Source organism: Uloborus diversus, chromosome 6 (assembly GCF_026930045.1).
Source record: "Uloborus diversus isolate 005 chromosome 6, Udiv.v.3.1, whole genome shotgun sequence".
NCBI lineage: Eukaryota > Metazoa > Arthropoda > Arachnida > Araneae > Uloboridae > Uloborus > Uloborus diversus.
This window is the reverse complement of record NC_072736.1, coordinates 91462109-91478503: the sequence shown is the minus strand read 5'-3', so window position 1 is coordinate 91478503 and position 16395 is coordinate 91462109. Positions and strand designations below refer to the sequence as shown.

The window sequence follows — 16395 nt, the reverse complement described above, 5'->3', positions numbered from 1 at the left end:
TGGAGGTGCCCAACATACAGCTTGCAAAACTGATCCTTGTGGCCAGTTGAAATATATCTGGTTTAGAAAAATGAATTTTCTGAAACACGTGGCTTTACTTTAATAAACGAATATACTGTCAAATAACATGGGTGATTAGATGCACTATTGACACCAAAGGGCAATGTTTTTATGAAGTGAATTTATTATTAGAAACTTAATAATACATTCAATTTTTGTCCCATTCATTACTATTCTGCCTCATTTATAAAATATTTATTTAACATTTAAACATCAGTGTATTGAATTCATTATATTTTTACTCTACTTGACTTTATATAACAAAGACGAATATAAACAATTTATTAGTTTTTGCAGTGTGCAGTGATATTTTTTCAGTCACAAGTGCTGGTGTGTAGTATTCGCATTTAGGTAGTAGTGGCAATCAGGTAAAAGTTTTTCTAAAGCCCATTTCTGAAATTTGGCAAGTTTGACATTAAATAGTTTGACATACATTCTTGAGTAACAAGGTCATGAAATTTTTTATGAAGTCATGAAAATGTCTTGGAAAAGTCATGGAAATTTTTTATCCAAATTGAGTATGAACCCTGTTTATCACTTTCTTCTCAATAGATGGTGCCCTTTTCTAGTCTACCAATGTCAGGGAATAAGAAATTTGCCAATTAATAACTCATTTGGTGAAATTGTTTTAGAAGCTTTCCACATTGCATGTTCAACGAAGCATGTGCTTTGTCGAAAATTGCAGCTGATTTCAATCCTTTTGCATCTTGAAATTATTTCTATTATTTTGAATGTTTGAAGTTATTTTAATATGTGCTATCCTATACCTACTTATATTGTATTTTCATTATATATTAATATCCTTTTTTGGATTTTAGTAATTAAATTTTTGTAGCTACTTTTCTGGTAGAGACTGAAGAATGTACGAAACTTTAAGTAAATTCAATCCTTATTATTTAGTTTTTCCTTAGCAGTATATTTTTCTTGCTACTACCAATTTGCTTACATCTGCAAAAAAAATCCCAATTTCACTTTAAATTTAGTATTTATGTTATTTAGAAGCATAATTTAATAATTCTGTAGTGAGGATATGTCGATGGTGAATCACCTATATACTTCTAGTAAAATCTCCTGTTTTTTTTACCTTCGAAGGTTGGCAAGTATGAATGTTTTGCTTGTCATTTATCAATTTCTTTCACTTCATAACTTACTGCTTAAACTGGTATAATTTCTAAAAATTTGGAATGTTCTGTAAAAATGGTTATAAAAATAGGACCATTACCTTTACTTTTTAATTCTCCTGCAGTAATATATTTTGTTTTCAGGTTTAAAAAAAAATAAAAAACCCAATGCAAAAACTCAACAACCGTGCATGAAACATTTTACAGTTACTCCAAATATATTAGGTTCTTGTTGAATTTGCATAACTTGATAAAGAACACATACTCTACTTCTATAAATGTTCAAGGATGATTTCAAGGCACAAAAATTTGATTTTTTATGAGTAAAAAAAGAGCGTTTTTGAAAACCTTCAAAATTTTATAAATATAAAAGTAGAATCTAGGATATGGGGGGGGGGGGGGGGGGGGTCATTTTTCTTCCTGGGACAGCGCTATACTGAAACTACAACTGGGACAAAAATTTGTTGGATTTTCAAAAATATGTTTCAAACAATATAAATTTGTATGTTATACAACTGAGACTTAAATCAGAATATAAATTAAAAATTTCAATAATATTAGTCTGATAGTTAAAGCAATTTTCAATAATTCTCCAACAAAAACTTAATACAGTACGCACGGCTTGCTTAATGTGATCACGGTTAATGTTATCATTCGCTTAATGTTAATAGAATCACAAAATCCCGAAACTCTATATTAACATGTGTTACAAAAAGTCGGATATTGTAAACACTATCTTCGTTTATTATTATCAGTTTTTTTTATCAACTTTCAAAGTCTTTGTCTCAATCAAAAAAAATACAAAGGCAAACCCTAACAAGTAGCTTCCAAGAAAATAAGTTCCCTTCTTGTAAGTAAAGCAGAAGAAGTTTTCTCCCTGCTCACTTACACTAAAAACTTAACTCTCAACGGTCGAACATTTAAAGCATGGAGGCAAAGTGCAGTGATTCAGCTGTCAGGGAAAAAATTGTCATTTTAAAACTTTGACAATTTAACCATGATGAGTACAAAATGCTGCAGAACAACTAAACATTTCTCAGCCTTTACCTTGTAAGTTACTAATAAATTGTGACGAAATTGCAAACAAAATGAAGCTAAACAAAAATTTAAACAACCAAAACCATGCTGGGAAAGATGGTGAAATTGAATCTGCTTTGAAACTGGTTTACGGATGTCTGGGGGACAGTGTTGCCAGATGGTCAAATCCAGATTTCCCCGATTCCCTTCCAACTTTTCCCCAAAAAGCGATGTTTTCTACCAAAATTCCCCAAATGCAAAAATTATTTTTCCACTTATATTTTCATAAAATGAATCGGCTTCCTCTAATATTTCTTCTCTTGAAAAATTTTTTTCCCTCAAATAGCCAAATTTTCTTATAAAATTCCCCAACATTTTTTCCTTCACATTTTCGCTTTTTTTTTTTTTTTGTCTTTATCTTTCTTTATCTTTACTAATAATAAAGCTGAAAGTCTCTCTGTCCAGATCTCTTTCTGTCTGTCAGGATCTCTAACGCGCATATAGCGCCAAGACTGTTCGGCGGATTTTCATGAATTTGGCAAAGAATTGGTTTGTAGCATGCGGGTGTGCACCTTTTAGCAATTTTTTGAAAATTTGATTTTGTTCTTTTTCTATTCCAATTTTAAGAACATTTTTCCAAGCAAAATTATCTTAAGATAGATGAGTAAATTACCAAGTTATCATACGTGGAAACGTAACTTGGGCAAGCCAAATTGGCAAGAAATTCATTATTTGTTACCACCATTTTTAATATGCACCTCCACAACACATGACGATGCTTACCGCATCATCCCATTATCAGGGTTCGTACGGGTCATGGAAAGTCATGGGAAAAAAATGAGCGAATTTCAGACCTGGAAAAGTCATGGAAAATTGAAATTTTCAGTCTAAGTCATGGAAATTTATTTTCAGTCATGGAAAAAAGTTCTGGGAAAAAGTAACAGTAGCTAAAAAGACTATTAGAAATCTTGAGTGATTTAGAATTGCACCATGAAAGCTATTTAAACTGGAAAATTTAATGATCTCAAAAAACATTACATCCAAGTTCATTTCCATCATTCCTAAATCTTTATTTTAAAATTTATCAGAGTTTCTCTCAGTTGTTGAAGGTTTTGGACAATCTTAAGTCAGGCGATAGAATACAGAAATAGGGGAATTCTAATGCTCAAAAACAGTAGTGCCCGATATATGGCCCGCAAAACTAATCCATACGACCCACTGGTACGTTCAGTGTCATTATTCAAACATGTTCTGGAATTTCTGAACCTATTAATTTATATGCATTTGAAAATGTACAAATAAGTAAACAAGCACATTTAAATCAAAGATTTATTTATTATGAAATGTTTTTATTTTTATTTTTTAAAAATATCTGGTTTAAAAATATGAATTTACTAAAGAATGTGGTTTTATTTTAAAGAACCAAAAAATTGTCAAGTTTTGGTTCAGACCTAAAAGGCAACTTTTGAAGCAAATTTATTGAAACTTAGTAATGATTCATTCAACCTTTTCCCCAATCATTATCATTTTGCCTGTTTATAAAAAAACAAAATAGTCGACATTTAAGCATCATTCACTGTAGTTTTACTTCACTTAAACTTTTATGATGAAAACAGGTAAGAATTATTCAGTTTTTTAGGTGTACACTGGTATTTTTTCAATCAGGTAGTGGCATTCACATAAAAGTTTTGCTAATTTTTAATTTTCAAAAAAAATAGCAATTTTGATATTAAATAGTACTATTCTCTTCATGTAACAAGGGCATGAAAATTGTCATGAAAAAGTGCTGGAAAAGTCATGGAATTTTTTCATCCAAATAGAGTATGAACACTGCATTATGCTTCTGTTGCAAATGGCACATATACTGCTATCTGTCTATCGACTGATTCACCACTTTCACCAGCGTATCCATCTCCAAACAGGGGGACCAAAAGAACTTTTAATTTTCTACTACGGGCAAAGCCGTGCAACATCACATATCAACTAGTTACTCACGCAGAACATTAATGCAAATTCCATAGCATAATATTCCACATAATGCGAATTCCATAAAGTTGAGCAAAGCTAACCAAACACTTTGATACAAACAATTTTCCCACTACTTGACGCAAATTTAAACACGAAAAAAAAATTCTTTTTTTCCCCAGGTTTTCACCAAGAAAAAAAGAATTCCCCTCAAAATCCATTTCCCCAAAATTTCCCTGAAAGCACCAGATTTCCCCAAAATTTCCCCCAATCTGGCAACACTGCTGGGGGGGGATGCGAAAGTAAACGGTCGATCAATGAGGCAAAAAGCAGATCTTGCTTTTAAAATGGGCAAAAAAGACTTTGTAGCATCGGACGGATGGTTTAATTGAAGGGAAAAATTAAGTTATTCCATTTTGCTAATTTATAATTTAAAACTGTGTTGAGTCATTGTAATTTTAATTTGCAGTTGTGAAAATAAATGCTTCTTATTGAAAAAATCATCATTTGGTATGTCGTGGACTCTTTTCTGGTATTATCCAACTGTATTTGTCCCAAAGTGATCACATTAAGTGGCATCTACTGTAAATTGGGAATAATGTTTTAAAACTTGTTTTTGCAATGCTGGTGTAAGACATTCAATTGCATTTTACTATTTTTTTATGTTTAAAAGTCCACTTCTCTTCAAATTTCCATTGCATAGCGTGGTAGTAGCGTATAGCATTCTTCGTGTTGAGTTTTAATAATGTTTTGTTTTTTGTAAAGAACTATTTTTTTATCTTTTGAAAATTTGCCAGTTTTATATATATATATATATATATATATATATATATATATAGAAAATCCCACTTTAAATGTTAATTAGTTTGTAACAAAATCTTTATCTAAGAAATTTCGCCATTGAATTTGATTCTCTGTTATGTGACTTGAATACAACAACACTCTCACAAACATTTGCTATTAGAGAAAAAATATATATAGTAGCTGTCATTGAATTTTTTTAATTCTTGAGGTTTTTAATTTTTTTTAATGTAGTTTATAATAAGATTCTGTATATCATTATGTATTTGCAATGTTTTCATAGAAATAATAGCCTCTCAGTAAGTTTCTTCATAATATTCTCTCTTCAAATAGTGCATTAAAGAGATGAATTATAGGTAATAGTTTAAATTTAATGTACAATATCAAGCTTATAATCTTTTATTGTACGTGTTAAAATAAGTTATATCTAGGGAGTTTCCTCCAAATATGACCCCCCAAAAAATTGTCAAGTTTTGGACTTACTAATGATATCATTATGTGCTTTGGTAATTTTATAACAAGTAAAAGTGCTTTGCATAAATCTTAGGCTAAAAAGCTTCTTAATTAAAATGTAGCTGTACAAGCTTATTTTTTACATATTGAAATTATTTGATTGTTCAGCTGATAAACATTTTGCATTCATGTTCAAATTAACTAAAGTAACATTGAGTTTTTTCTTGAAAAGACTTAGTGTGTACAGCCTTTCCGAATGCAATAATATCAAAATGCTATGTTACAGAAGTTACTGATAGTTCATAATTTCTTGTGTAAAATGAGTGTTCATTGTTTCAGCAAATCAACCTGGTTGGATGAAGTCTTCTCAAAATGGTTTCATTAATGTTTTTTTACTGAAGTTTTTTGTAGTGATCTCTATAATGGGTTGGATTTTAATTTGAAGGGTTGGAGATTGTCCGAAATGGGATTACCCTACCAACTGACTTCCAGGGGAGAAGCACTGGGGAGGCTTATGTACAGTTTGCATCACAAGAAATAGCAGAAAAGGCGATGGGGAAACACAAGGAAAAAATTGGGCACAGGTATAAAATTGAGCAGCCAGGGCGGGACTCTGTCCGTCAACTGGGCTATTTATGTATTTTATTATTCTTTTTTTATGATCTATGTTTATATATTTGTTGAATTATGTTGTATCTGTAAAAGAAAATGGGTTTAATGATTGTAGAAATCAGTGATGGAAATGGAATTATGCTGGTACTTTAACTTAAACACAATGGGGTTGTAGAAATTCTATTTTCTGTGTGCTTTTTGAAATGATTTGAAAGTATCTTGACACCTGCCCATTTCCATCGCTCATTGTTATATGGTCAACTCCTTCTTTGCTTTCCGAAAATCAGAAGATAGGCACAAAAAGCAAAATAACTAATTAATTAAAAAATACTATTTTTCTGTCTGCCATCAGTAAAAAAAAAATTGAAACCCACATAGGCTTGATTAGTTATAATTAAAATATACTGTACATTTTTTAGCTGCAGTGGAATAAGGGTAGGTTTGATAAACTAGATATACTGTGGACATCCTACAACTGGATGTAATAACCCTAAATTTTCCTGGTGCATTTTGGTCAGTTACATGGAAATTATTTAGCAGTATTATACATTATTTTACCGTTGTAAGCTACTTGTAGATATGACAAGCACTCGAACGAGCTAGAGTATTCATTGAAATCAGCAAAGGAAGCAAGTGATTTTGCATCACGGCTTGTTATTTAAAACGCATGAAGACGACAATGTCGAAAACAGCATCGAAAATTTTGCACTTCAAGAAAAAAAAACTGAATCTTTTTTTTTTTAATGGCAAAAATGTAACTTCATTTTACAATTCAAACAATGAAATTTATGTGTTCAACTCCTTCATAACAATCACTTCTTTTATTTTGTTTACCGTGCCTGTCTTACAAGCATCCGTTCATTCTTTCCTTCTCCTTTAATCTGCAAAAAAAAAGGGCTATTAAAAAAATTAAAATGTAAAAGTGCACAAAGCAACAAACGAAAGTAAGTATTCCAAACTCTGATCAACATCAGAGAAATTATGTTAGTTATGACTGTATATAAGACTTTCAAATTGCACTAGTTGATATGTTATGCCTCCAATAATAAGATTTATTGGCCCTTTTTGTATCTCAGAGTAAGATATTAGTCGCATAGCATGTAATCACATAGCTCACTCTTGCCATGACACACTTTCGAATGAATTAGCTTTGCTTTTGAAACTGCAAATTTGGGAATGAATTCATTTCAAATAGGAAAGAGAATGCAGGATATTTTATCTTCTGTGTGAAACATGGCACTTACATGCAAAAGCTTCTGTAAAATGCGGCAGGGTTGATGGGTCACGTCTAGAAGTTCTTAATTTTGAAGTTTTAAATTTATATTGAGTATAAAGCTGATCATATTTTTAATAAAAGCAACTGTTTTTATAACACATATTTTCCTTGAAATTGTTTAAGAGAGTAGTTACTAAATGATTATACCCCCGTTATATTCAGTAAATTACCGCCTTATAGCCAGGGCTAAGGCAGAAATACATGAAATACACCGCCAGCTCAGTCAATTCCAGCCGAGGACTGCAGTTTCATGCTTATTAGCACTCATCAGCCCGGCATAGGACTAACTGAACTGGAGGTGGAAAACCTCTTAAGGAAGCTAAGGGTGCTAAACAAACTGGTGTCTGACAAACTGTGTTTGGCACTCTTGGCTTCCTTAAGATTTTTTCCACCTCCAGCTCAGTTAGTCCTATGCCGGGCTGATAAGTGCTAATAAGCATGGAATTGCAGTCCTCGGCTGGATTTGACTGAGCTGGCTGTGTCTTTCAAGTATACCCCTGTTAGTACTTAACGTTTCTTATGGTAATGCTATTATATTAAATATTACTAATTAACCTTTATACAGTAGAGTCTCAAAAATCCGAGGTAATTGGGGCTCATGTCACCTCGCATTATCCAGAAAATTCTTCCAGATTAATTTTTTACGCTTTTCGGATGACATATGAAATAGCCCCTTTTACTTTACAAAGAAAAGCAGTATTCTTGTGAAAAATTATCACTGAAATTTCAACATAAATTTTGGTTTTAATTACCTCTAAACGAATTTGGACTTTTTTCCACGAAGTCTGCATGTACATATTTACCAACCAAAGGCAACCAAACATATGTTTTGACCGAATCGTTGCCCGAATCTAGGTAGAAGGTTTCTGTTTCGTCTTTCATATACATTACTCGTGAGGCGTCAAGTTTTGAACCTTCCTTTTTGACTATCATCAGGTATTTTAATATTCCAGAAAGCATGTTTACACGTTCTTTGCGGCAAATCAATTACTTTCACGCATCCTTATCATCTTCAAGGCATTTTGTATTACGTGCCACTTAAGGAGTGTTATTGACAACAACCTCTCCATGCTTTTTTTATTAATTACTGTATCTAATTAAATAAATGTAACGGCAGGAAAAAAATATTTTCAGATTTTTATGAAAATTATTTTTTGGAACTAAAAGAAATATAATTAAAAATATAAAGCAAGCACCTCGAATTAAGCGGAACCTTGAACTTTCGAGACTCGGATTATTGAGACTCTACTGTACTTAAATTTCCATATACAAAATGGTAAGTAACCATTTGATATTCTTTTCAGTTTTGTAATTATTGTTCTGGTTATAAATTTATTGACCCAAAAGCTATTTCATGAAAAAGTTTTTTTGTATGAATTATTTTATTGATTTTCAAAATATTTTCCTTTTGAAATTTATTTTTTAAAAGTGTGACCTAACTAAAAAAACAATTCTTTGATTCTGAGATAGTTTTAAAAAAATCTCTACATATTAACTTTATAAGTGAAAACAGTAGGTTCTAGAGGGTTGCGTGTGGTTTAGCCCTTCCTTTTAGTTTGCATATGAGGTTCAAAAATACTTCTGCATGCTTTTTGGGTTCATATCATGTCAATGCAAACTAAGTTAATATTATAAATTTACAATTACTAGATGTATCACAATTTTTGATTACTATGTTGGCAATATGTGAGGGTCTCGATGAACCGCATTGAAATTGTCCATGTTTTTTATTTAAAGAATGATTATATTATAAATCAATTAGGAACTGTTGTTTAATATTGACATAATTCTGGTAAATTTAACCGACGAATCAAATTTCTAACTAGTTGCAACCCCCCACCATACACACAGAGACACATTCTTTAAGATTAGGATTTCTTTTGATTCTTTAAATGTTGATGTTATTAATTTGTAGGGAAAAATCTAAATGTTTTTATTTCATTCAGTAATTCACACCTATCGCAAAAAACATCTATTGTCGATCCTTGGTTTTTTAAATTGTATAAATTTCTTCTTCAAAGCTACTCAATTTTTTCCTGTTTGGGAAAATAAATCATACATTTCGTGGTTAAATGAAACAATTTTGGCTTGAAATTTTTTGTAAGCCCCCCCCCCCTATCTTGGATTTTAGTTTTCTCCCTGCTACCCGTAGGCTCTTGGCTTACACCACTCCCATCTCTTATTACAATTTTTTTTTTTTTTTTTTGCCCCTTGGGTTTTTGAAGGAAATAATACCTTTTTTTTTTTTTTTTTCAATGTTCTATTTAATGAGTTACTAAACTAATTTGCTAAGTCTTGCTAAAAAATGTGTCAATTTTTATTTTTTAATGAATATTTTATTGCATGTGATGCCATTTACTGAACATGTTCATTTTCTGTAAAATTAACTTTGTTTTATGATCCAGGTACATTGAAATATTCAAAAGCAGTATGCAAGAAATACGTTCAGCTATGGGAATGGGTCCTATGCGAATGAAAACAATGGGATCTAATCGAATGAGTCCTTATGATAGAATGGACAGACCAGCCTTTGGGCGCGGGCGAGGTGAGGATAAAATTTATTCTTTCTTCTTTTACTGATAATGCCTATATTATGCCTGAGTTTTTTAATAGTTTCTTGGAAATTCGGCATCTCTCCCGATTTTTATTGAAAAGAATCTACTGGATTTTTAAAGGAATTTTTTGGAAAAAAATCTTGTAAAATTGTTTAATATTTTCTGGGCATGTGTACTCCATGGTTTAAAGCTTCCCAACTTGATTCTTCCATCCGTTTCGCTTAATTATTTTATACATATATAAATTAAAAAACTCCCATATGATTGTACATAGTGAAAGTTCTACTGGATTTTTTTTCTTAGAAGGTTAGCAGGTTGTATTTCATAATTTTTTTCACAATAAATTCACATACTGTCTGAGCCACTTAAACCAATACTGTTGGTTCCAACATTTATTTGATTATACAGGAAAATGTTCTTTACTTTACCAATCTCATGACACTTGTCTAAGAATTCAATAATAAGTCAGTACACAAAATCACGCACAAAACTCAATTTATAATTCCTTATATCTCAGAGTATGTTTAAGTTGCCTTAAAATAAAAAAAAAAAATCTGAAGTTTTTTTTTTTCACTTTGACATTTAAAATGCAGGGTTGGCAAAAAAACCAGGTTTTTTTAAGAGCCCATGGACCCAGGGTTTTTTAAATAAAACCCAAAAAACCCCAATTACTGTTGGGGGTTTTTGTCTTTTTTCTTTTGGTTTTTGTCTCTTTTGTTTTGAGTTTTGTCTTTTTTTTGGGGGGGGGTTGTCTTTTTTTTCAGGGAAAATGTGGGGTGCTTGTAGCATATTGTAGCGTAAGTATATGGACAAAGTGCAAAAATTGTCTTCGAGTAAAAAAAAGCAGGAAAACTAGTTAAAATTCAGCGTTTTCTGAAGAAAAGTATAAAAGATGAAAAAACCCAAGAATGGTGAAGTTTCAGATTTTTTAATTTTCATTATTACCAACAGTTAAGGCAAAGTTACTTCTCGAGTTATAAAATCTATTGTTCGTTTTTAATTACTACTTTTTTTTTTTTTTTTTGCATTTTACTTTATTGTATTTCATTTTGTTATGCAAAACTACTGTAGAACCTCAAGTAGTCTAAATCCCTTTTTACTGAATTCCAGCTTAATCAAGACATTTCTTTGAATTTTATGCTGCCTGTTTTTCTATTGCTGTGTACAGTGTAAGAAATATTAAACTTTTTTGTAAGATAATGAAAATACTGTACATCCTATTCTGTTTTCTGTCCGACCGTTTGAAAACTAGACTTTAACTAGATTAGTTTCCTCTGTACAATCTACAAATATTGAGAAAATCATACGTGACAGGACTTGGTCAAGATAATTTGAGTTATTTATTGACCAGTTAAAGAAAAAAGTTAAATACATTTATTTAAAATCTTTGAAGTATTCTTTTAATGCCGTTAAGAGTTAAAAATGAATTTTGATTATTTCTCATATTCATTGTCTGTGGTGAAGAACAAATAAAAAGAAGTTTAAATTGCAAAAGTAATTAAATTAATTAAATTTTAAAAAATTCTCAGAAAATTTAAAAAAAAAGTGGGCTAAATAATGGGTTTTTTAAATGGATTTTTTTCAAAAAAAAAAACAATTGGGTCCAATTCGGCCAACCCTGTTAAAATGTGACATTACACGCAACATCTTCGTGACTTTATGTGAAAAGTATCTTATATTTTTAAAACAGTATTTCCATCAAAAAATGCTAAGAGTGAACTAAGTAAATGTTGAAACAAAATTTAAATCTGAAAAGTTAAGTTTTGTTTTTCTTGTATTTACTAGATGTAGTGATGTTTCAAAATCTTGTATTGTGTGCTTGTGTCATGCAATGAAGTTTTTAAACTAGGAAATCTGATGAGACTATTTAGGCGACTATTTTTTTATTTTCAAGTCAAATTTTGGTGGCAACCCTAAAAGCCTTAGGTTTCCATGTACGTGGTGCCCCCTCCCCTTTCCCCGCGCGGCTGGGTGTGACAGCCGAGAATCCAGGGTACTATTCTGCCGTGTGCAGGTAAAGGGCAGTAACTGCAAATTTTTCATTTTTTCACATTTTTGTCATCTATTGTACGTTATCTTTATTGTACAAGCTTGCTTACTTGGTTTCCGCTGAAAAAAAAAAGGCACGAAAAAGACGTCTAATTCCAATATTTCCCTATTGTTAGTATGGAATCCAAAACGCATTTCTTCAAATATCTTGAAAACTCATTTCTGCAGATACTGCCGTTTACCTGAACACGGCAGTATTACTAGTTAAGAATAACTAAATTTTTAGCGCATCATTGCTTAATGGGGTCATTCCTAAAATTTTAAAAGTTTTTTTTTTTTTTTTTTGAAAGCATGTTTAAAAATATAAGATCTGAACATTTTTTAAATAGTTTAAGTTTAATAATTAAAAAAAAATTAGTTAAATAGGTGCGCTTTCATTCTTTACGCTTCTGCTGATGACATCACAAATGATGAAATGCCATTCACAGAGCAAAATATTTCATTTGCATCTTTACTCACATGTATTGGCAATGATATGGTTGATGGCCAGCGTAGAGTGAAATTTAAATTTGCTTCTTGATTATCATAACATGGAAACGTGGAAGAATGATGCACCAAATAGCATCATTTGTGATGTCATCAAGACCGAGCCTTGTTTGAAAAATTAATTACAAAATAACTGTTGGGAAAAATGAAAATATTTTCTAGATCTATGTTTTTTTTTTTTTTTTTTTTTTCTGTCAATTTCAGTGACAAAAAGTACTATTTTTGACTGAAGGAAACTACCCCACTGTTCCGCTTAATTGTTCGTTCGTCAAAATGAAAAATTGCTAAGTCTCCATGTACTTGTTTCAGATGCTATTTCTTCTTCTTTTTTTTTTTAAATATTCATTGACAAATGATTATAAAACATTATATTAAGCTGAAATATGGAACAAAGAACCACCTGGTGACCTTGTGCAATTTGCTTTTTATGCACCTTCCGCAGCTGCTTTTAAAACATGGCACTTGTATAAAAATAATTTCAATCCATGTCTGTATTACTGCTTCTATATCAATTGATATTTTCTATCTCACTTTATCAACCTATTTCTCTCTATATTTATCAATCTATTTCTTCTATTAATTTCTAGAAAATATTTTTTCTAGATCTGCTTCCACATTTATTTCTACCAGAGTTGAAAACTGCTTCACCGTTACCGTTTTCCTAGAAAATACACCACATACACACGTCTTATTTTATTATGCATATAATTGTCTAGGTAATTGTAATATTTAATTCTGTTGGTTAATTGTAAATTTCCAGGAAGAGGAAGAGCCACTCCATCTGGAAATTTTGGTGATCGAGGTGCGTTCAACGAAAGAGTTCGTGACACTGGTCATAATGTGCATATGCGTGGCTTACCCTTTAGAGCTGTAGAGAGAGATATTTTTGAGGTATGTATTGATTCTGTATAGATATAGTTGCACATTTCATTCCTGATTTTCTGCCAAGTAGATTTTTAAAAAAATAGTAATGTGCAATAGTTGTAAATTTTTTTTTTAACTGCAGATAATGGAGAGCTTATTTTTCTTATTAGTTAACTTATCATGAAGTTTCTTTGGTTTATTAAAGGTCACATCAAGTCTCTTCTAAAAGCTAAAAGTGAAATACAGTCGAACCTCCATATATCGAACTTCCACATATCGAAATTTTCTACGTATCGAAATCCCAGCAAGTTTCTATTTTCATTACATAGAAAAATTGTTTCTATATATCTAAAAACCTCTATATGTCGAAAAAATCTCTATATATCGAAAAAGAATTTCGAGACATTCGTAAATGTTTTTCCACTTTAGACTATTTTTCTCGTGAAAAATTAAGGTTAGGGGAGAAAATTATGTTCACTAAAATTTGCTACTAAATTCATAAGGGTTCTAAGGTTAAACGGTGTGTAGTTAGATCGTTTCGTTCTGGAGTTCTTAAATTCTCTAAATTTTTTTGTTTCAAATCTGATAACCAGTAACATTGTAAAATTAGTTTCAAGTTATCCCTTTTTTCTGTAGATTATCTTTCCTAGTCTTTTTAGTTGCAATAAAAATGATTCAAGTAGATTTATTTTTTACTTTTCTCTCGATTACATTGTGAAAAAGAAAATCCCCTCATGTTGCAGATCAAGTTCAATTGCCGAAGAATGAAGATGAATGGAGGCGCAAAAATGCAATATCTGTTATTTTTTTAAATTATTAATTTTCATTTTATCCGATGCTCGTATAAATTTGAAATCGGGTTTCATACACGAAAATTAACTAGTATAATTTTAATGTGTTAGGGGATTTTTAGGATAAAATAAGATTGTTTCTATATATCAAAATTTCTATATATCGATTTTTTCCGGCAATTTGCTACTTAGATATATGGAGGTCCGACGGTATTACAGAAATACTCTTTTTAAAAAGTTATCAGTGAAACATTTTAATAAAACTTTTTTTCATCTCAACTTTATGAAATGTTAGTTATATTTTGTGCTATTATAATTTCTTCAGGACTGAAAAATCCAAATTGTAAATAGTGGCCGTTTCTATGCAGAATGCTTGAAAATGCCACTTATATTTTGTTTCATTGCCAAAAATGTACCCCAATTCTCATCACTTTATTCACATGTTGTTCATTTTATTTTATTTTCATTTATCGTTCAAACTTTTATATTCTATTTTAGTTTTTTGCTCCATTAAAACCTGTTGCTGTGAGAATTAAATATGAAGCAAGTGGTCGCTCCTCTGGTGAAGCCGATGCAATGTTCTCTTCCCATGAAGAAGCAATACGAGCAATGAAGAAAGACAAAGAAAAAATACGTATGTTTCTATCAATGTTTCAGTGCATCGAAAGTGAAAAATAATCTGCTACGTTATTACGCCTTTTAAAGTAAAATAGTGTGCCAAATAAAGAAACAAGCTATTAAAATGCATAAAAATAATTTGCCCAATCATCTTTAAATGTACCTGTAACTAGCAACATAATCAGCCGGATAAATATTTGGAGTTATAAATAAATGCTGAGATAGTTCCTTTAAGGGGGTCCGGGACACAAAAATTGTCAAATTTTTTTTTTATCGTGTAAAAAATTACTCCGTGTTTTTCTGCTTGAGGAGGTTTGAATCTTGTTTCTATCTTAAATAGAACGAAAGATATAATTATTTTTGTTTCATGCACCTAACTTATGTGTACTTAACTTTAAAACTTTAAACGCATTTTTCTCCATGATAAAATTTTTCCCGATTTCTTGCATTCAAACTCTTATAAGTCAGGAACCGATAAAGTAATGAAACTTGGAGCATATCTTTTTCAAACAGTTTACTTTAAATTTTATTTGTCGAATTTGAAAAAAAGTTTACAGCAAAAATTACGATTTTTTTTTTTAAAAAAAGTATTTTCGAATTTTTCGAAATTTTTCTACAAATATTTTTTATTTTTTATTGAATCAATATTTTTAAAATCACCAAATAAAAATTAAAGCTTAGATATTTGTGCGTAACTCATTGAAAAAAATTGAAAATTGTTTAAGAATATTTTGAGCTATAGCAATTAAAGCAACCCCATTTTTTATTTAAAAAAAAAAACTAATTAAATTTAAATAAAAAATTTTCTTTTTTTCATATTTATGTTATGATTTTGCTTATTAAATAAATGGTGAATCAGTGCAAAAAATTTCAAAACTCTAAAGTTTATAATAAAAAAAAATTCAAAATGTGTCCTGGACCCCCTTAAAATGTGAAACTAGAAAAAGAGAAGCTAACAAGTTAATGATGTAAACAAGAGTTTTTAATTTTCATCCACTACAATTTCTAAATGAGAAAGCGCTCTGGAAGTCTCTTCTGTCATATGTTGACGGGTTTTGATGAATCTTCGTAGCACATCAGTAGCGGATAGGGTTTCTTTGTTTCAAGGTTTTTTTTTTTTTTTGAGGATTGTGGATCTCTTCTTCTTCATCCTCTTCGGAAATTAGATCGCCAGCGGTTATTTTAGGAAGAATTTCGTGGTCTTCCCACCGACCACATACTGCAACTTCATCAACGTTTAGGAAGTCTTGGAATTGCACTTTTAAATCCAAACGTTCGGAAAGTCGTCCCCAATCTGTCCTTGACACACTCATTTCAGTTTCATCATTTATGCTGCATACGGGGACATCCTCTTCATTCTTTACAAATCCAGCTTTCTTAAAGCAATTTCTGATGGTTGAGGAAGTTACACTATTTCAAGCTTTGTCAGTCATTCGCATGGCTTCTAATATGGTAACTCCAGAAGGCTTGACTCCTTCAATTCCAGTCAAAAGTTTTTTCACAACTTGATGGCGATATTTGATCTAAAAGCTGTGAATGATCCCTTGTTTAAGGGGTTGTAATTTCAATGTAGTGCTCGAGGGAAGAAACTCAACCTTTACGTAATCCAATTTCGGGATTATGTTGTGGGCTTTGCAATTATCAATGAACAGTACGATTTTACGTTTTTCTCTTTTCATTTTCCTTTCTAATTCTTTTAGCCAACTTTCAAAAAATTTGGAAGTCAT

The 16395-nt window shown here is 30.9% G+C and overlaps 1 protein-coding gene across 1 annotated transcript in view; it reads left to right on the top strand.

Moving 5' to 3' along the window:
- Positions 1-16395, top strand: part of LOC129224009 (heterogeneous nuclear ribonucleoprotein H2-like) — a 42664-nt gene that overhangs the window by 8061 nt on the left and 18208 nt on the right. Inside the window, exons 5-8 of the mRNA XM_054858404.1 lie at positions 5863-6001; positions 9711-9850; positions 13156-13286; positions 14549-14684. Coding sequence (XP_054714379.1) covers positions 5863-6001; positions 9711-9850; positions 13156-13286; positions 14549-14684 — 546 coding nt within the window. The remainder of the gene's footprint in view (positions 1-5862; positions 6002-9710; positions 9851-13155; positions 13287-14548; positions 14685-16395) is intronic.